Raw genomic sequence first — 20,319 nt, 5'->3', positions numbered from 1 at the left:
AGTGTAGGCGTAGGGGACCAGATTGGATGATGAGACGTCAAGCGTTGGACAGGGTAGGCGAAGATATCCGCGTATATTGGCAGGTCAGGTCGAGCATAGACGTGGGAAATTAACTTAGATGATGCCACAATCCGACGAATATCTGGCGGGGCGATGTTGCTAAGAACTGGCAGCCATGGAACCGGGGTGGAACGGATGGTTCCAGAAATTATCCTCATGGAGGAATATAATTTGGAATCGACCAAGTGGACATGGGGGCTACGGAACCATACTGGGGCACAGTATTCTGCAGTGGAATAGCCTAATGCCAGAGATGATGATCGTAGTGTGGAAGCGCTCGCGCCCCATGAGGAGCTGGCCAGTCTTGCAATGTTATTCCTCGCGCCCACCTTTGCTGCACTATGAATTCATTGCTCCTGGAGACTACTTTTCCCCTTTTGTTGCCCTTGTTGTTTATAGTTATTATTATTATTGTTGTAATTTCTGTAGTTGTTGATGGATAGGACAGAGAGAAATGGAGAGAAGAGGGGAAGTTAGAGAGCAGGAGAGAAAGATAGACACCTGCAGACCTGTTTCACCACTTGTGAAGCAACACCTCCCCCAACGCAGGTGAGGAGCTGGGGGCTCAAACCAGGTTTCTTATGCCTATCCACTGTACCATGCACGCTTTGTGCCATGTGCATACGCTTAACCCGCTGGGCTACTGCCCAACCCACACAAGTCACAGGTTTTTATAGTGAAATGGTCTGAATCTTGAAGTTTTAAGACTTAACTATGTAAAGAAATATAAATTGCATCATAGGTAGTAGTTACATTATTGGTATGTAAAAAAAAGAATGCACTCAGTGCCAAATCTCTCTCTCTCTCTCTTGTCTCCAGGGTTATTGCTGGGGCTGAGTACCTGCACTAAGGAACCCACTGCCCCTGGAGGCCATTTCCCCCCCCCATTTTGTTGACCTTATTATTGTTGTTGGATAGGACAGAGAAATAGAGAGAGATGGGGAAGACAGAGAGGCTGAAAGAAAGATAGATACCTGCAGACCTGCTTCACTGCTTGTGAAGTGACCCCCCCCCCTTCAGGTGTGGAGCCGGGGGCTAGAACTGGGATCCTTATACCAGTCCTTGCACTTAGCTCCATGTGCACTTAACCTGCTGCACTACCACCAGGCCCCCCAAATCTTTTTTATCTATATATATAAATAAAATATATAAAAATATAATATATAAATATATAAACATCATATATTTATAATTTATAATATTTTTATATTATATGTTTATATTATATATTATATATTTGTAATATATAATATATTATATATATTTATAATATAACATATTTTATATATTATATATATTTATAACATATTATATTTTATATATTATATTTACATATAATATAATATATAATATTTATATATTATATATTATTTATATATCTAAATATAAATAATTATTTATATATAAATATATAAAACATATATTAATATTTATAATATATTTATAATATTTATATGTTTAAATATATAAATTATATATATATATAATATATAATGCCCACAACAACTTTATATACAAATTCATATATTTAAATATATAAATTATATATATTAAATATATATATATAATGCCCACAACAACTACACAAATAGTAATATTGCTACTATCTTATATTGTGGAGCCTAAGCAGAGATGGTGATGTAATTGTAGACTACTTTTCTCCTTTCCTTTTTTTTTAACCAGAGTACTGTTCAGCTTTGGCTTATAGTAGTGTGGGAGATTGAACTTGGGACTTTGGATCCCCAGGCATGACTCTGTTTGCATAACTATTATGCTATCTACCCTCTGCCCAACTGTAGATTATTTTAATAGAGCTCTGTTAACAGGGGACATGTACATGTATGTGCAGTTTACACACATGTTATAAACATGTGAAGTAGGGTATCTTTAAGCACCACTCACACAGAAGGGTACTGAGACACCACATACAAATTATAATGAAATGTTCTTTTATTTTATTATGCTCAGGTGGGAGAGGCCTAAAGCTTGAGGTATGGAATAATACCCGGCCAGCGCATCTTGAAGATATACTTGAATACAACGCAAAAATGCCAGGGTACATGGGTATCAGCTGGGTAGATTCAGCTTCCTATATTTGGCCCCTGGAAGAGGACACATTTGTTGCACGCTTAAGTGGATTTTTGGTGGCTCCTGACTCTGATATTTATAGATTCTACATTAAAGGTGATGATCATTATGCTATTTATTTCAGCAAGACTGGACTTCCAGAAGATAAGGTATGGATGTTACAGAATATCATTTGATATTATAGAAACAATATCCTAGCTTGCGTTTATCTTTCTAATTTTTTATTATATTCATTTATTTGATAGAGACAGTCAGAAATTGAGAGGGAAGGGACGATGAAAAGGGAGACAAAGAGACACCTGCTGCCCTTCTTCACCACTGGTGAAGCTTTCCTCTTGCAGTTGGGCACTGGGGGCTCCAACCTGGGTACTCGCACATTGTAACATGTGCATTCAAGCAGGTGCACTACCATCCTGCTCCTGATAGCTTTTATAAGTATCTCATCTAATCTGAACCCAAACCATAGGCTACTAGGTAGTTTATATACAATCACATTTTGTGACTCGACAAGTGTGTTATTCAATGCATTTACTAGATACCTTACTTCATACTGATAAGCTTATTTATTTATTATTTGAGAGGACAGAGAGAAATTGAGAGGGGGGATAAAAAGAGGAAGAGAAAAACAGGCAACTTGAGATCTGCTTCATTGCTTGTGAAATATCCCGTTGCAGATGGGGAGTGGGGGTTCGCACCCAGATCCTTGCTTATATCCTTGTGCATAGTACTGTGTGTGCTTAATCCAGTGAGCCACCACCCAGCCAGGGAAGACCAAAGTCTTATCACTGTATTATCCATACATAATTAGTGACTTTTGTCATCTTGCACACTTGTTTTTAATGATCTCGTGTATAATACCTCTCAAAGTTCTTTGCAGAGTAAGATGGTATTTTATTTAGAAATAACTACTTTATTCTTGGTATTTTTCTTTCTGTCTCACATTATAATTCCAAGTGTGAAAAAGTTATCATCTCTGTATATCCATTGTGTAGTGATGTTGATAGTAGTCAAAGGTAGAAGGAATGAAGGTGCTTTGGTGACAATGTTTATTTATTATTATTTATTGGGGGGGAACTAATGGTTTACAGTAAACACAGTTTTTGATGCAGGTGTATAATTTCTCAACTTTCTGCAAACCCTCCCCCAAGCCTAGCCTTAGTCCTTTTCCAGCTTTGATAATATTTTAAAAATTCATTTTATCATGCATCTTAGAAGATTAATTTGAAATATTTTCACATTGTTCTATTTATTAGAGTTGTACAAGTCTGACAGAAATGACACATAAGTAAATGCTGAAAAGGCTTAATAGATTCTAATTACCCATTTTTTTTGATAAGGTAAGGCTTTCATATCATTCTTCTAATGCTGACAATTATTTCTCAAGTCCAACACAAAAATCAGATGATATTCATCTTCAGAAAGGAAAAGAGTAAGTTTTTTTCTTTTCTTTAATTCGGTACAATATTTAGAAAGCTATAGTTTGTGTAGTCCAGAAGGTGACACAGCAATTAGAGAAATGGAGTTGTAAGACATGAGGTCATTAGTTCAATTCCTGACATTGCATATGGCAGAGTATTGTGCTAGTTCTCTGTGTATGTCTCTCTCTCTCTCATACAAACACACACACACACACACACACACACGCACATAACTTTATTATGCTAAGTTATTTTCTTTGTTTCACTTTTTCCTTTTTTTATTCATAAAATGGAAGTATTGACAAGACCATAGAATATGAGGGGTACAATTCCACACCATTCCCACCACCAGAACTCTGTATTCCATCCTCTCCCCTGATAGCTTCCTTATTCTTTATCCCTCTGGGAGTATGGACCCAGGATCATTATGGGGTGCAGAAGGTGGAAGATCTGGTTTCTGTAATTGTTTCCCCACTGAAGGTGGGTGTTGACAGGTTGATCCATACTCCCAGGCTGTCTCTCTCTTTCCCTAGTGGGGCAAGTATCTGGGGAAGCAGGGCTCCAGGACATATTGATGAGGTTGTCTGCCCAGGAAAGTCCAGTTGGCATCATGATAGTGTCTGGAACCTGGTGGCTGAAAAAGAGTTAAGATATAAGGCAGAACAGATTGCTTACTGATCATGAACATAAAGACAAAAATATTGCAGATGAAAATTTGGGGTCTCCATTTTGGAAAAATCTAGTAGGTTTATTTTAGGTATATTCCAAGGGGCCCATGACTTTACTAGTTTTGCCTGAGGTTGACATTTAACATGCAGGTGACCTAAGTTATTATCTGGGGAGATGGTGTTGGAAAAAAGACTAGAAAGTTGGATTAGGGAAGAGAGTAGATCTCAAATATGGGGGAAGTATATAAGTATTATTAACTGTAAACACATTTTTTTTTTTTTTGCCACCAGTTGTCGGGGCTCTTTGCTGGCACTACAGATCCACTGCTTCTGGCAGTCTTTTTTTTTTTTTTTTTTTGGATAGGACAGAGAAATTGAGAGGGGAGGGAAATATAGGAAGTGAGGGAGAGAAAGACATCTGCAGACCTGCTTCACCACTGTGAAGTTTTCCCCCTACAGATGGGGAGCTGGGGTCTCAAGCTGGGATCTTTGCCCGGGTCCTGGTACTTCGTACTATGTGCGCTTAACCTAGTGCACCAAACCACCAGACCCCCTTAAGCTATGTTTTATCTTAAATATATTCAATTGGTCCTATTGGTGGAAGTGATTTTAGTTTATTATCTTAATTTGTAATAGGCTAACCTCTATAATCTTACTGTTACTTCATTATTTTCAACAATGCAGATGCAGATAACCAGGAAAAATTTAAAATCTAAATGATCCCTGTTAAAGAAATAGTATTTTTGTGAAATTTAATTGAATTATGAGATTAATTCCTTATCAGAACCTTTCAGTCAATTTAGCCACCTAATGATTTTGCTTCTAAATCAGAACTCTTGACTGTTTCTTGGAAAAAAGTCACAAAACATGTGTATTGGTGCCAAAGTTGATATTTATTTAATCACTGATTTATTTTGGACTGTGGGTTTAGTGATGGAAAGTTAATACAATGCCTATTAGAGTGCACTCTCTCCCTCTCAGAAATATATCACTTAATATTGAAAGGCCAATTCAAGGGTGAAAATGAGAGTATAACTTAAATAGTAGGTAATCCTGTTCAAAAAGCCTCTCGGGATTCCTAGAAAACTGGAAACTAGAAGACATGATTTGGTGCTCAGTTCGGCAGCACATACACTAAAATTAGAATGATACAGAGAAGATTCACATGGCACATGTGCAAGGATGACACACAAATTTGTGAAGCGATCCATATATATTTTTTAATTTTTATTTATAAAAAAGAAACACTGACAAAAAACATAGGCTAAGAGGGGTACAACTCCACACAATTCCCACCACAAGCTCCATTCCCATCCCTTCCCCCAATAGCTTTCCTATTCTTTATCCCTCTAGGAATATGGACCCAGGGTCATTATGGGGTATAGAAGGTGGGAAGTTCTGGCTTCTGTAATTGCTTCCACACTGAACTTGGCTGTTGACAGGTTGATCCATACTCCCAGCCTGTCTCTCTACCTAGTGAGGTGGGGCTCTGGGGAAGTGGGGCTCCAGGACACATTGGTGGGGTCCTCTGCCCAGGGAGGTCCGGTTGGCATCATCTTAGCATCTGGAAGCTGATGGCTGAAAAAAGAATTAACATATAAAGCCAAACAAATTGTTGACTAATAATGAACCTAAAGGCTGGAATAGTTCAGATGAAGAGTTGGGGGGGGGGTCTCCGTTTTGTAGATAAATAGTAGGCCTATTTTAGTTATATTCCAAAGGGCCCATTACTATACTAATTTTGTTTTCTTTCTGAGCCTGACATCTGATATGCAGGTGAATCCAAGTTATTGTCTGGGGAGATGATGCCATGGCTGGAAAAAGGACCAGAAAGCTGGATCAGGGAAGAGAGTAGCTCCCAAATATGGGAAAGGTGTATAAATATTGTTGACTGTAAACCCCATTGATTTGATGTGATCTGGGGCCCGTATTCAACTTAGGAGCCTATGTGACCTCTGCATCCCTGTAGATCTGAACTCACCTTCTGTGGTCCTGAATAGGAACATTCCAAGCTGCCCCAATTTCAGGACCCACCTCCTCGGGTGGAACATAGAGTATGTTATCCAGCCTCCCTTCGGAGGATGAGTGTTCCATATTTTTATATCAAATGATCTCACTTATTAGCAGGACTTAATAAAGTTGAGATGAGGAGGGAGAGAACGAAGTGAAACATGAACTGCACATGATGTATTGCACCAAATCAAAGGACTCTGGGGAGGAGAGGGAGAAAACTTCAGGGGGCAATTACATAATGAAATTATATGCATATATCATTGACTCACTGTAAAATATTAACCCCCTTAATAAAAAAAGACATGATTTAATCAACATAGCTAAGGTACATGTATAATTATGTGGAGAACATAGTTATTCATTGAAATCATCCTTCATTTAACATTTGACTCTGTGAGAATTTTAAAAAAAATTTTTTTTATTTAAGAAAGGATTAATTAACAAAACCATAGGGTAGGAGGGGTACAACTCCACACAATTCCCACCACCCAATCTCCATATCCCACCCCCTCCCCTGATAGCTTTCCCATTCTCTATCCCTCTGGGAGCATGGACCCAGGGTCATTGAGGGTTGCAGAAGGTGGAAGGTCTGGCTTCTGTAATTGCTTCCCCTCTGAACATGGGCGTTGACTGGTCTGTCCATACTCCCTGTCTGCCTCTCTCTTTCCCTAGTAGGGTGTGTCTCTGGGGAAGCTGAGCTCCAGGACACAAGAGTGGGGTCTTCAATGCAGGGAAGCCTGGCTAGCATCCTGATGGCATCTGGAACCTAGTGATTGAAAAGAGAGTTAACATACAAAGCCAAACAAATTGTTGAGCAATCATAGACCCAAAGCTTGGAATAGTGGAGAGGAAGTGTTAGGGAGGTACTCACTGCAAACTCTAGTGTACTTCTGCTTTCCGGTATATATTTTGCAGTAGTTTATGGATACGTGTGAACATAAGCCCTCTCTCACAGAAACTGGTGTATATCTAGGTTTTGGGACTTTGTTAGAAAGTAAACCACCTGAGATGAAATTAGAGTGTACTATGAAAGGAAAGGTCTCACCCGAGTAATGAAGCTGAAGGGTTGTCATTCCACACGTGAAGTCTCTGGACACAGTCTGAGGTGAAGCATGTTGAGGTGGCAATCATTGCATACGTTAGGTTGTGATCGGCAGATGCAATATTATTTGATATGGATTGGGAGAGGCATACGGGAAAGTGGGCCCTATCCAAGGGTTCCAGGACTGGGGGAAGTAGAGGCTCTATAGTGGAGATGTGAGGTTCCTGCTGTCTTAGGGTTCCAAAAGACAATCGATAGTTAATGTTATCATCACATTATTTGGTAATTGGGTTAACTTTGAAAAGTCCTTTTGTTATGGTTTGCTGTACAGTACCCAGTATCTTGTATATAGCTGTGCTATTGGATTCTTCTAATCTACTTGGTCTAAGCTTTTGAGAGAGTCCGCATATCAAATACACAGCCTATATATTAAAAAGATTCAGTTTGTGTTTTGAAAAACTTTGAGACATACAATTGATTTTCCCCCTCTCATATTAATTAACTAGTGATTTATATGTCTACATTTTACTAGGAGTGTACATAAACATCATTCCCACCACCAAAAGACTGTGACCCATCCCTCCCACCCACTCCCACCCCCCACTGGCCCAGGAAGCTGCATGTCTACCCCTCACCACAGGGTTTTTACTTTGGTGCCCTACTTACAATTTGGTCAGGTCCTACTGTTAGTTTCCCTTTCAGATCTTCTTAGTCAACTTCTGTTGATGAGTGGGATCATCCCATACTCATCTTTATCTTTCTGACTTAGCTCATTTAACATAATTCCTTCTAGCTCTGTCCAAGATGGGTCAGAGAAGGTGGGTTCATTGTTCTTGATAGCTGCATAGTATTCCATTGTGTATATATACCACAGCTTTCTCAGCCACTCATCAGATGTTGGGCACCTGGGTTGCTTCCAGGTTTTAGCTATTATGAATTGTGCTGCTATGAACATAGGAGTACACACCTCTTTTTGGTTGGGTGTTATGGAGTCCTTGGGGTATAACCCAGGAGAGGAATTACTGGATCATATGGAAGGTCCATGTCTAGCCTTCTGAGAGTTTTCCAGACTGCTCTGCACAGAGGCTGGACCAATTGACATTCCCACCAGCAATGCAAAAGGGTTCCTCTGTCCCCACAACCTCTCTAGCATTTTTGCTGCTGTCCTTTTTGATGTAGGCCATTCTTAAAGGAGTGAGGTGGTATCTTAGTGTTGTCTTAATTTGCATTTCTCTGACAATCAGTGACCTAAAGCAGTTTTTCATATGTTTGTGAGCCTTTTGGATCTCCTCTGTAGTGAATGTTTTGTTCATATCCTCTGCCCATTTTTGGATGGGGTCATTTGCTTTTTTGGTGCTAAGTTTGCTGAGCTCTTTATATATTTTGGTGATTAGTTTCTTGTCTGATGTATGGCATGTGAAGATCTTCTCCCATTCTGTGAGGGGTCTCTCTGTTTGTTTAATAGTTTCTTTGGATGTGCAGAAGCTTTTCAATTTGATGTAATCCCACTGGTTTGTTTCTGCATTAGTCTTCCTTGCAATTGGGTTTTATTCATCAAAGATGTCCTTGAGGTATATGTGGGAAAGTGTTTTACCAATGTTTTCCTCTAAGTATTTGCTTGCTTGTTTCTGGTCTGACATCTAGGTTTTTGATCCATTTGGAGTTGATTTTTGTTTCTGGTGAGATAAAGTGGTTCAGTTTCATTCTTCTACATGTTACAACCCAGTTTTCCCAGCACCATTTATTGAAGAGAGCCTCCTTTTTCCATTTAATCCTTTGGGCCCCCTTATCAAAGATTAGATGTCCATAGGTGTGGGGATTTACTTCTGGGCTTTCAATTCTGTTCCCCTGGTCTGTGTGCCTATTTTTGTTCCAGTACCATGCTGCTTTGATGATGATGGCTTTATAATATAGCTTAAGGTCTGGGAGTGTGATGCCTCCATTTCTGTTTCTTTTCCTCAAGATGGTTTTGGCAATTCTAGGTGTTTTCGGGTTACAGATTGTAATGTTTGTTCTATTCTCTTGAAGAAGCTTGGTGGAACTTTGATGGGTATTGCATTAAATTTGTATATGGCTCTGGGGAGAATATTCATTTGGATGATATTTATTCTTCCAATCCATGAGCATGTGATATCTTTTCATTTCTTGGTATCAGTTTCTATTTCCTTGAGTAGCGACTCATAGTTTTCAGCATACAAGTCTTTCACTTCTTTGGTCAACTTTATTCCTAGGTATTTGATTGATTTTGCTGAAACAGTAAATGGGGGTGATTTCTGGATGTCTTCTTCTTCAGATTTAGTGTTTGCATAAAGAAATGCCACTGATTTTTGTACATTGATTTTGTAGCCTGATACCTTGCTCTATTGCCTAATAACTTCCATTAGTTTTCTGCTGGATTCTTTAGGTCTTTCTATGTACACTATCATATCATCTGCAAATTGTGAGAGCTTGACTTCTTCCCTTCCAATCTGTATTCCTTTGATTTCTTTCTCTTGCCTGATTGCTATGGCAAGAACTTCCAATACTATGTTGAAGAGTAATGGTGACAGTGGACAGCCCTGTCTAGTCCCCAATCTGAGGGGGAATGCTTTCAGCTTCTGTCCATTGAGTATGATGTTGGCTGTAGGTTTGCTATATATAGACTCCACTATCTTGAGGAATTTCCCATCTATTCCCATTTTTTGTAGAGTTTTGAGCATGAATGGGTGTTGGATTTTGTCAAAGGCTTTCTCTGCATCTATTGAGATAATCATGTGGTTTTTGGCTTTGCCTTTATTGATGTGGTGAATGACATTGATTGACTTACGGATGTTGAACCAACCTTGCATTCCTGGGATGAATCCCACTTGGTCATGATGAACAATCTTTTTGATATGTTGCTGTATCCAGTTGGCCAAGATCTTGTTTAATATTTTGGCATCTATGTTCATCAGAGATATTGGTCTGTAGTTTTCCTTTTTTGTTCTGTCCCTATCAGCTTTTGGTATCAGGGTGATGTTGGCTTCATAGAAGGTGGAAGGGAGTACTCCTGTTTCTTCAATCTTATGGAAAAGCTTAAGAAGTATGGGTACTAACTGTGTCCTGAAAGTTTTGTAGAATTCGTTTATGAAGCCATCTGGTCCAGGACTTTTGGAGGAGATTCTTAATAACGGTTTCACTTTCTTTGTCTGTGATTGGTGCATTTAGATTTTGTAGTTCTTCTTGGTTCAGTTTTGGAAGGGCATATGCTTCAAGGAATTGTTCCATTCCTTCCAGATTCTCTAGCTTGGTGGCGTATAGTTCTTCATAGAAGTTTCACATGATTCTCTGGATTTCTGTGGTGTCAGTTGTGATATCTCCTCCATCGTTTACAATTCTATTAATTTGAGTCTTCTCTCTTTTTTGTTTGGTGAGTCTGGCTAGGGGTTTGTCAATTTTGTTTAATCTTTCAAAGAACCAACATTTGGCTTCAGTGATCTTTTGTATAGTTCTTTTATTTTCGATGTTGTTTATTTCTGCTCTAACTTTAGTGATTTTTGTCCTTCTGGTTGCTTTAGGGTTCCTTTGTTCCTCTTCCTCTAAGTCCTTGAGGTGTGCAGTAAGGTCGTTCATTTTAGCTTCTTCTTGGTGTTTAATATGTGATTGTATGGCTATAAGTTTCCCTCTCAGTACTGCTTTAGCTGTGTCCCCAATATTTTGATAGGTTGTGTCTTCATTTTCATTTGTTTCCAGGAACATTTGAATTTCCTGCTTGAGTGAATCTCTGACCCAGTGGTTCTTAAGGAGTATGTTGTTTAGTTTCCAAATTCTGTGACTTTTAATAATTTTCTGTTTGTTGTTAAATGTTAGTTTTACTCCACTGTGGTCTGAGAAGATACTTGCGATGATTTCAATGCTCTTGAATTTATTGATGCTGTCTTTGTGGCCTAACATGTGGTCTATCCTTGAGTATGTGTTATGTGGATTTGAAAAGAAGGTGTATTCCAGTTTTTGGGGGTGAAGGAGTCTGAAAATGTCCAAGAGGTCTAGTCTGTCAATCTCTTCATTCAATTCTCTTGTATCTTTATTGGTTCTCTGCTTTGTTGATCTGTCTAAGTGTGAGAGTGGGGTATTGAAGTCTCCCACTATTATTGTATTACTATTGATGTATTTTTGAAATTCTTTCAGTAGGTGCTTGATGTATTTAGATGGTCCCTCATTGGGTGCATAGATGTTAATAATTGTTAAGTCTTCTTGGCTGATTGATCCTCTAATCATTATGTAATGTCCTTGCCTATCTTTTATTACTTTATTTAATTTAAAATCTATCGTGTCTGAGATGAGAATGGATGTTCCTGCCCTTTTTTGTGGTCCGTTAGCCTGTATGATAGTTTTCCATCCTTTCACTTTAAGTCTGTGTTTATCTTGTTGTGACAGATGGGATTCTTGCAAGCAGCATATGGTTGGGTTATGTTTTCTGATCCATCCCCCTACCCTGTGCCTTTTGATGGGTGAGTTTAAGCCATTGATGTTTATTGATATTATGGATTTAATGTACTGTAGTGCCATTGTTCAAAAAAGATTTTGTTTGCTCTGATATATTGCAAGTACTATAGTGATGTTCTTGTTTATAAGAGGTCTTTTAGAACCTCTTTCAGGGCCGGCTTGGTGATGGTTGCCTCCTTTAACTGTTGTTTGTCTAAGAAGGTTTTGATCCCTCCATCTAGTTTGAATGAAAGTCTAGCAGGATATATTATCCTTGGTTGAAACCCTTTTTCATTCAGGGCTCGATAGATATCTTGCCATTCCCTTTTGGTTTTTAGAGTTTGAGTGGAGAAGTCTACAGATAATCTTATGGGTTTTCCCTTGTATGTGACTTTTTGTTTCTCTCTTGCAGCCTTTAGGATCCTTTCTTTATCCTTACTTCTTCTCATTGTGACTATGATGTGTCTTGGTGTCTTCAGGTCTGGGTTGATTCTGTTTGGTACTCTCTGGGCCTCTTGAATCTTGATGTCCTTTCTGTTATTCAGGTCTGGGAAGTTTTCTTCTATTATTTCCTCTAGAATGTTTGCTTCCCCTTCCTCTCTTTCTTCCTCGTTTCCAGGAGATGTGGTCAGAGCTCAGCCACCAGCAGTTTCTCAGTCCGCCATCTTCTGGGAACCCCCAGATTTTTTGCTTTTGGTATCAGGATGATGTTAGCTTCATAGGAGGTAGAAAGTAGTATTCCTGTATTGGTCAGAGTGCAATAACACTTATTGTTCTCAATGAGGCTCTAGTGATATGATGAATCATTCTGTTCTTTCTTTTCATTTAACTTCTTCATTTTTTTAATAAATCATTTTCTTTTTTAAAATATTTATTCCTTTTTGTTGCCCTTATTGATTTATTGTTGTAGTTATTATTACTGTCATTGTTGGATAGGACAGAGAGAAATGGAGAAAGGAGGGGAAGACAGAGGGGGGAGAGAAAGATAGACACCTGCAGACCTGCTTCACCACTTGTGAAGTGACTCCCCTGCAGGTGGGGAGCCGGGGGCTTGAACCAGGATCCTTATGCTGGTTCTTAAGCTTTGCGCCACCTGTGCTTAACCCGCTGCTCTACTGCCCAACTCCTTTCTTCATTTAACTTCTATAACCACTTTTTACTTAACTTTTTTGTTAAACATATTCCTTTTAATCCAGACCATTGTGCCAATACAGAGGAAGCAGAGTACCCAAATTCATCTCTACTGCTATTTAGTGTCAGCATACATTTAGGCTTTGCCTTGACTGTGGAAAATGTGTTTAATTTACCTGCTTGGTGGGTGCCTGGCAGCAACTGAGTTTGGGGTCATTTTCTTGCAAGCTCTCTGTTTTCCTACCAAGCAGGTAAATGTGAAGAGTGTAATTGGTCTTCTTGAGTCCTGTTCATTCATGTGTGCTGATTTGGCATAGCTGGCAAATGGGTTTTTCAGGATGACCAAGAGCATAATGTAAATCCCAAATATAAGTTTCATGAGGGGGATTGCCCAGCACCCTCATCATCCTAGACAGTAAAGGTAGTAAATACTCTCCATTCAGAATGCTATATGAAATGTGGATAGTTATTCTCCTTATATAGTAAGCAGTACATGTCAGATGAAGTGAGATAATTTATAGGAACTCCCAACTAGTCCTTGAAGAAATGGAAGTAATCGTGGCATTAGTAGGGGGTAGAGATGATATTGCATTTGACTAACTAACAACTGATCAGTGAACACTGTATACCAGATTGCCAGTTAGATGGTAGTTCCAGAAATCCAGAATTCAAAAATATAAGATGGTAATCCCTGTTAGCTTAGTGGAGGCTATAGTTAATCCAATCAGTAAACTTTTTCTGAGGCAATGTTTTATTTTTTTGAGGTACAGGCATAGTCAGTCTTTGAATAATGTGTGAGTAGGAACTTTTATCGCTGGGCCAGGTGGTGGCACACCGGGTTAAATGCACATAGTACAGAGCATAAAGTACTGCTCAAGGACCCAGGTTCGAGCCCCTGGCTCCCCCCACCTGTGTGTGTGTGTGGCGGGGGGGGGGGTTGCTTCACAAGTAGTGAAGCAGTTCTGCAGGTCTCTCTCTCTCTCTGTCTCTTTATATCTCTCCTTCACCTCTCAATTTTTCTCTGTCCTATCCAAAAAATTAAAAAATGGCCACAGGAGCAGTGGATTTGTAGTGCAGACACTGAGAGTCCCAGCAATAACTCTGGAGGCAAAAAAAAAAAAAAAAACTGTTGTCCCTGGCATATAAGAAAACCACTCACACACAAAATATATGATATGCCTAAATCAGTTTGTCATTTTCATAGACACATTAAAGTATTTAACCTCTGTGTGTTCTCTTTGTTTCATGTGAGCGAATTCAGTGTTATAATCCAATATATAATTTTGTTTTACTCTCTTGGAGTTTAAGGGACAGTATCTTTTTCAGTATATGCTTTTTTTTTTTTTGACAAAGCTGAATGAATTGATCATGAATGGAAATTACTTTCTTCTTATGCTGTATATTCTGTAAGTTCATTTGAATAGGAGCTATGTAAGTAATATAATGTTTAAAATAAAATTGCAATGTGATCTTTTTAGTGGACTTATATTTATCTGATGTTGAAATATCATCCATTGAAAATATTTCCTGACAAATATCTGGGGTAGAGTTATATTCATAATAACTGTATTTTCAGATATTACATTGAAATCTTGCTTCAAGAGTATAGACTAAGTGCTTTTGTTGATGTTGGACTATACCAGTACAGAAATGTCTATACTGAACAGCAAACAGAAGATGCAGTAAATGAAGAGCAAGTTATCAAATTTCAGTCTACAGTTATCCAGGAAGTACAGGTTTGTTTATACATTCATTGTATAATAGTCAATATTTAGGCCTGGGGAGACAGCATAATGGCTATGAAGATGGATTTCATACCTGAAGCTCTGAACTACCAGTTTCTTTATTTTCAAATGTTTTATTATGATTTAATTTTGATTTATGAGATTGTAAGATAATAGAGGTGCAATTCCATGCAGCTCCCACCACTAGAGTTCTCTGTTCCATCCTCTTCACTGGAAATGGCAGTAGTTCTCCCGAGATCACCACTAGTGGCTGATTGTATATATAGTTCCTGGTTGTTTTTTTGTTTGTTTTTTAACAGCTCTGCCTTCACTTTCTTTCTGAGTCACCCCTACACCTATTAATACTTCCAGATGTCTTATCTTTTTTCTTCCTCTCAGATAAGTGAAACAGTGCCTGATTTCCTCTGGTGTTCTCCAGATTCACTTCCCTTTCAGTGATGGTATAAAAAACAAGATTCCTGGTGACAAATTATACAGAGCCCTCTGGTTTATATCCCTTATCACTTACCTTTCTAGACGTATGGACTACAATACTATAATTCTTTTGGGGTTGCAGAAGGTGGGAGAACTGGCTACTATAATTGCTTTTCCACTGGACATGGACATTGACCTTTGGATCCATACCCCCAGCCTATTTCTATCTTTCCCTAGTGGGGTAGGCCTCTGAGGAGGTGACGTTCTGGGTCACATTGATGAGATTGTCTGCCCAGGGAAGTCAGGATGGAATCATAACAGCATCTTCAACTTGTTGGCTAAAAGACAGTAAGATGGAAAGCAGGAAAAAATGATTAGTAAACAGGAACCATGAACTAGTAATAGAGCAAGTGAAGTAGGGACTTTAGAGTGAAAAGAAGCTAGAAAGATGATTTTAGGAATGTTCCTAGGAGCCTATGTCTTAGTTATCTTTGCATGAGCTTGATAGCTAACATTGGTGTAGACTAGAACTGTTTTCTGAGAAGATGGTGTCAGAGTTGAGAATAGAATTAGGAAGCAGGATTAGGGGAGAGAATTGCTTGCAAAGTTGAAGAAAATTATAAATCTGATTAACTTGAACTACCAGTTTCAATCCCCAGCATTACTATAAGTCAGAGCTGAACAGTACTTTGGTTAGAAAAATAAAGAAACAAAAGTTAATGTTCAGAAGTATGCACTCTATTTTGGCTATTAATAGAGTATCTTATAAACTAAGAGCTATTATTTGATAAAACTTAAACTTTGTAATATTTTTTCATCTGCAATAAAATAGAGCAATAGAGAGACATTGAGTAGTTGAGTCATGATGCTTTTAAAAAGTATCTTTTAGACACTCGGTAGAGGCACACGGAGTTAAGTGCACATGCCACATGCCAAGGACCTTGGTTCAACCCTCCTGTCTGTACCTACAGGGTGGAAGGAAGCTTCGTAGGTAGTGGAGCAAGGCTGCAAGTATCTCTCTCTCTCTCCTCCCCTCTCTCCATTCTCCTTTCCTCTTGGTTTTTCTCTGTCTCTATCCAATAATTAAATATCTATATAAAAATTAAAAAATAAAATTAATTTTTCTATAGAATTATGGTTCTTATTGCTTGATTAAAAATAGAGCAGGGAAATAGTGTATGAATTTGCATATTCTATATATTTTTCTTTATTATTTATTATTGGATAGAGACAGAAAGAAATTGAGAGAGAAGGAGGAGGTAGAGAGACAGAAAGACACCTGCAGCCCTACTTCACCACTTGTGAAGCTTTCCCCCTGTAGTTGGGGACCAGGGGCTTGAACCTGGGTCCTTCCACACTGTAATGTATGCACTTAAGCAGATGTGCTACCACCTGGCCCCAATTTTTTTCTATTTTTTGTATTATTTATTATTGGATAGAGATAGAAATTGAGAGAGGAGGAGGAGGTAGAGAGTAAAAGAGAGATAGACACCTGCATCATTCTAGTGAAACTAAACTACCAACAAAATAATTCAATCATTTTCTGATATAATTTCAATAATTAGTGTATTTCAGTTTTTAATGACTATAATGTAACCTGACTTTTAAACAAATACAATAAAATGTATATTCCAGATAACAATATGTGCTTTTTAACATTGGGAAATAGGTGATAACACTGGAAAACTGGGAAACAACTCATGCTACTAAGGAAGTCCAGAAAATCATAGTAACCAGTCCTTGTGTGGAAGCTAATTCATGCTCACTTTACCATTATAGATTAATCTATAACATGGAAAAAACTGGTAAGTTATAAGTAATAGGGAAAAATAATTTAAAATTTACATCTCAATATAGGGAATTATCAAATGTACTGGAGTAAGATTATACTTTCAGGTATCAGGCAGTGGTGCACCTGATTATGCACTCACATTACAGTGTGCAAGGACTCTGGTTCAAGACCCTAGTCCCCACCTGGTGAAGTAGAGATGCAGGTGTCTCTCTTACTCTCTCCCTCTTTACCTACCCCTTAATTTCTCTCTGTCTCTATCCAATAATAAATAAAATATTTTAAAAAGAAAAAATTTTCCAGACAAAAAAGTAATATATAAGGCACCAGGTGGTGGCACACCTGGTTAAGTGCTCATGCCGCAGTAAGCAACGGCCCAGGTTCAAACCCCTGGTCTCCACCTGTAAGGTGAAAGCTTCAAGAGCAGTGAAGAAGGGCTGCAGGTATCTCTCTGTCTCTCTATCCCTCCCCTCTCAATTTCTCTCTGTTTCTATCCAATAATAAATAAATAAAACATTTTTAAAAAGAAGCAATATATCTTAAAATATCTTTATTTAAAAGAATTTCCTGACTGGAAATAATATATGCAGCAACGGGAACAAGCTGCTAGCACAGACCATCATTTTCTTATTCAAAGGTCATAATAGATATATATCTAAATACACATAAAGGCCTTATGTATCTGTGACTCATTGGTGTAGGTTAACTTATAGCAATTTGTCATTGCAGAGAAGTATTGATTTGCTTGTTAACAAAGACACTGTATTTCTGCATTCTTTAGTACATCTGAAAAAATTGTTTTGCTATTTCTACCACTTTTCTCCCCACCCACTGGGACTTTTTACCTGTGGGATTCTATCATTCTTAGTAAATTCATTTTCTCCTCTTTAATTTCAGAGTAGAGGGAGGAAGGGAGGGAGGGAAAGAGGAGAGAAAACAAGAGAGAGTGTGTGTAGGTGCTCACACAGGAGAGTGATAGAAAGCGAGAGAGAGAGAGAGAGAGAGAGAGAGAGATCTATGTGATTCAGGAATTTGAACCCAGGTCCTTGTTCTCTTGTGCATGTTAAAGTGTGTGCTTTACTCGGTGAACCTCTCCCAACCCCTTTTTTCAGTACCTTGATAATCAAGAATATTGATTGTTCATCAAATATAAATGCTTACTACTTTGAGAATACTACAACAATAAAATGTGAGTTCTATCCTCAAGTGATCAAATTAGTCAATTTTATTTAATTGGACACAATTATTTTATTTTACTTTATCTTATTTTATTTGGGATCTAATGGTTTACACTGTGGTTGGTTCATACATGGGCACAGCTTCTCATCTCCCCATGGTAGGTGTGTACAGAACCTTTGCACCTCCAGAATAGGTCTTTGTCCAGCATCATGCACCAGAATAGTATCTTTAGCCTCTCTCACCTCCTCTTACCCCACAGTATCTTGCTTTGGAATAATACACCACATCCAGTCCAAATTTCAATTTGTGTTTTCTTTTTTCTTACATTCCACCTACAAATGAGATAATGTAGTATTTGCCTCTCTTATTGGCTGATCTCACTTACCATAATGCCTTCCAGTTCTACCAAGATTCAGGAAAGGACATGGTTTAATCATTTTTAGCAGCTGAGTAGTCTGCCATTGTGTATAAATACCACACTTTTCTTTGCCACTCATCTGTCATTGGATATCTGGGTTGCTTTCAATAAACTTGTTTCAATTTTAAAATATAACTTTATGAGGTGATAATATATGAATATGTACATATATACCCTTTATAAATTCCAATATGACATTAGATAGTGCAGTTATCTTTTAAATTTTAATTAAACTTTTAACTTTTTAATTAAAGATTCTAATGTGACTTTTTAAAACATTTATCCCAAAGTCTTGCTAACTGCTGATGCTTCTGACTTCAAACTACAATCGGCCTTAAATGACCTTTGGTCTATAAAACCGGATACTGTTCAAGTAATAAGATTTAGAAACTCTCAAAGTTATGTTTACATGGTAACCTTTATATCAACAAGAGGTAAGTATGTCTTTGATTTTGTACTGGGTAAAATTCCCCCATTCTACTCTGCCAGAAACAAACTTGTATTCTATGTGGAATTCAATGGAAACACTCTGCACATATAGCTTTTATCAATTTTAGAGTAGCAATTTTGTTATTTTTTCAGTTGCAATTTAAAGTTGAGTTGTATTTCAAGGAGTGAACGATTTTAACAGGGGTGAAATCCACAGTATATAAAACTCCACTAGAGGCTACTTTGTATTTGCAAAAATTAATGAAGACATTAGTTCTGGGATAACATTTAAATAGATATTTCTCAGGATACATTGGTTTGGCCACATCCTACTTGGATATTATTATTATCATTATCATTATCATCTTTATTGGGGGAGTAATGGTTTACAGTGAACAGTAAAATACAGTACTTGGTACATATCGTGCTTGGATTCTACAAATTACAACTTCTTAAATTATCATTAGAGTTCACTAGAATACAAAATTGTGGATGGATCCAGCAGTGAGAAATAAAAAGCTAAATAAGCAGCTTTTGTTTTTTATTGACATGTAATTCGTAAATCAATACTAAATCACTAATGAAATTAATAATAATAATAATAAAATAATAATAAAATGATGAGAGGCATCTAGGAACCAAATCTTACTACTCTTTTTTTTTTTTTTTTGGTTTTTTTTTTTTTTTTTTGTCATTGGAACCAAGGCCTCCTGTTTCCCTGATTTTATCACTCTGAGTTGGTTTTTCATTCAGATGAAGACAGAGAGGTAGAGATACAAAGATAGAGACAGAGGAAGATGGAGAGCAGGAAAGACACCTCAGCTCTTGATCTCCAGAGCCATGGTATCCTCCCTATGTGGTACCAGGGCTTGAACCTGGGCTCTACCCATGGGAAGGCACACACTCTACTAATAAGATATCTCTTTTTGTCCATGACCTTTTTTTTTTTTTTTAAGACTGAGATTGTATTAACATACCTCAGTCTTTTTTTTTTTCTTTTTCTTTTTTTGAGTTCAGCTAGATAGGATATTCATGTCAAAAGAAAATAGCAACATCCTAACCTAACCCTTTTCAATAAGAATTATTATACTGACAATGAAACCAAAAGAATTTTGGAATGTCTTTCTAGTCATTAAGATTTACCTCATGGTCTCACTACTGCTTATCTCATAGTATTTTTTAAAAATATTTTTTTATTTATTTGGATAGAGACAGAAAAATCGAGAGGGGAGTAGGGAGGTAGAGAGGGAGAGAGATAGAGAGACCTGCTTCATTTGTGAAGCTTTCCCCCTATAGGTGTGGGTGGAGGACTTGAACCCTGGTCCTTGTGCATTGTAGAATGTGCACTCAATCAGTTACACCACCACCTGGCCAATCATAGTATTTTCTTTCAAGTCATAGAAACAGAACTCTAAATGAATAGCACTTTATTAATTATTCTGTTGCTTCCTCTATGGAGAAATTAGCTCAAGTTCAAGGATC

The 20,319-nt window shown here is 37.8% G+C and overlaps 1 protein-coding gene and 1 non-coding gene across 2 annotated transcripts in view; both read left to right on the top strand.

Moving 5' to 3' along the window:
* PKHD1L1 (PKHD1 like 1) overlaps positions 1–20,319 on the top strand; it is a 214,825-nt gene that overhangs the window by 52,914 nt on the left and 141,592 nt on the right. The window contains exons 13-17 of the mRNA XM_060202102.1: positions 2,029–2,297; positions 3,486–3,577; positions 14,440–14,599; positions 16,692–16,827; positions 18,699–18,842. Of these exons, the coding sequence (XP_060058085.1) occupies positions 2,029–2,297; positions 3,486–3,577; positions 14,440–14,599; positions 16,692–16,827; positions 18,699–18,842 (801 nt within the window). The remainder of the gene's footprint in view (positions 1–2,028; positions 2,298–3,485; positions 3,578–14,439; positions 14,600–16,691; positions 16,828–18,698; positions 18,843–20,319) is intronic.
* On the top strand, positions 5,345–5,451 carry LOC132542738 (U6 spliceosomal RNA). The gene has a single exon (XR_009553712.1). It is a non-coding gene; the product is annotated as a U6 spliceosomal RNA (small nuclear RNA).

This window comes from Erinaceus europaeus, chromosome 1, assembly GCF_950295315.1.
Source record: "Erinaceus europaeus chromosome 1, mEriEur2.1, whole genome shotgun sequence".
Classification (NCBI taxonomy): Eukaryota; Metazoa; Chordata; class Mammalia; order Eulipotyphla; family Erinaceidae; genus Erinaceus; species Erinaceus europaeus.
The sequence above is the reverse complement of the archived record's forward strand: the minus strand, read 5'-3'. Positions and strand labels throughout refer to the sequence as shown.